The sequence below is a fragment of the Eimeria mitis genome, genomic scaffold (assembly GCF_000499745.2).
Source record: "Eimeria mitis Houghton genomic scaffold, Emh_scaff6572, whole genome shotgun sequence".
Lineage (NCBI taxonomy): Eukaryota > Apicomplexa > Conoidasida > Eucoccidiorida > Eimeriidae > Eimeria > Eimeria mitis.
The window spans coordinates 1,649-2,080 of NW_013574718.1; the positions used below are offsets into that span (position 1 = coordinate 1,649).

General features: G+C 57.2%; 1 protein-coding gene across 1 annotated transcript in view; it reads right to left on the minus strand.

Moving 5' to 3' along the window:
• Window positions 1-432, minus strand: part of EMH_0088140 (uncharacterized protein) — a gene marked incomplete at both ends in the record, with an annotated part of 1,881 nt that overhangs the window by 790 nt on the left and 659 nt on the right. Inside the window, one exon of the mRNA XM_013501251.1 lies at window positions 113-408. Coding sequence (XP_013356705.1) covers window positions 113-408 — 296 coding nt within the window. The remainder of the gene's footprint in view (window positions 1-112; window positions 409-432) is intronic.

The window sequence follows — 432 nt, forward strand, 5'->3', positions numbered from 1 at the left end:
GCAATATAAGGAGACAAACAAGCACAGCAGCAACACAACAAGCTAGAATATAAACTAGCAGCAGCAGCAGCAGCAGCAGCAGCAGCAGAAGTAGCAGCAGCAGCAGCAGCACCTGTGTGGCTGTCCATGGATGCTGCCGAAGAGCCATCCGCTTTTGTGGTGTAGATACACCTCAACGCTCTCTCCCCTGTGGCAGCGTAGCAGCAAGGGAGGAGGAGCAGCAGCAGCAGCAGCTGCTGCTGCTGCTGCTGCTGCTGCTTCGCTGCTGCTGCTGCTGCTGCTGAAGCTGCCTGGACCATCATCATTCAAGACACAGGGGGGAGCGCAGACAGAAGCACCCCCGTAACAAACCATCTCCTGCTGCAGCAGCAGCAGCTCCTGCTGCTGTATCTGGCTGGTGATGTCCTCCTGGATAGTGGCACACGCCAGAGA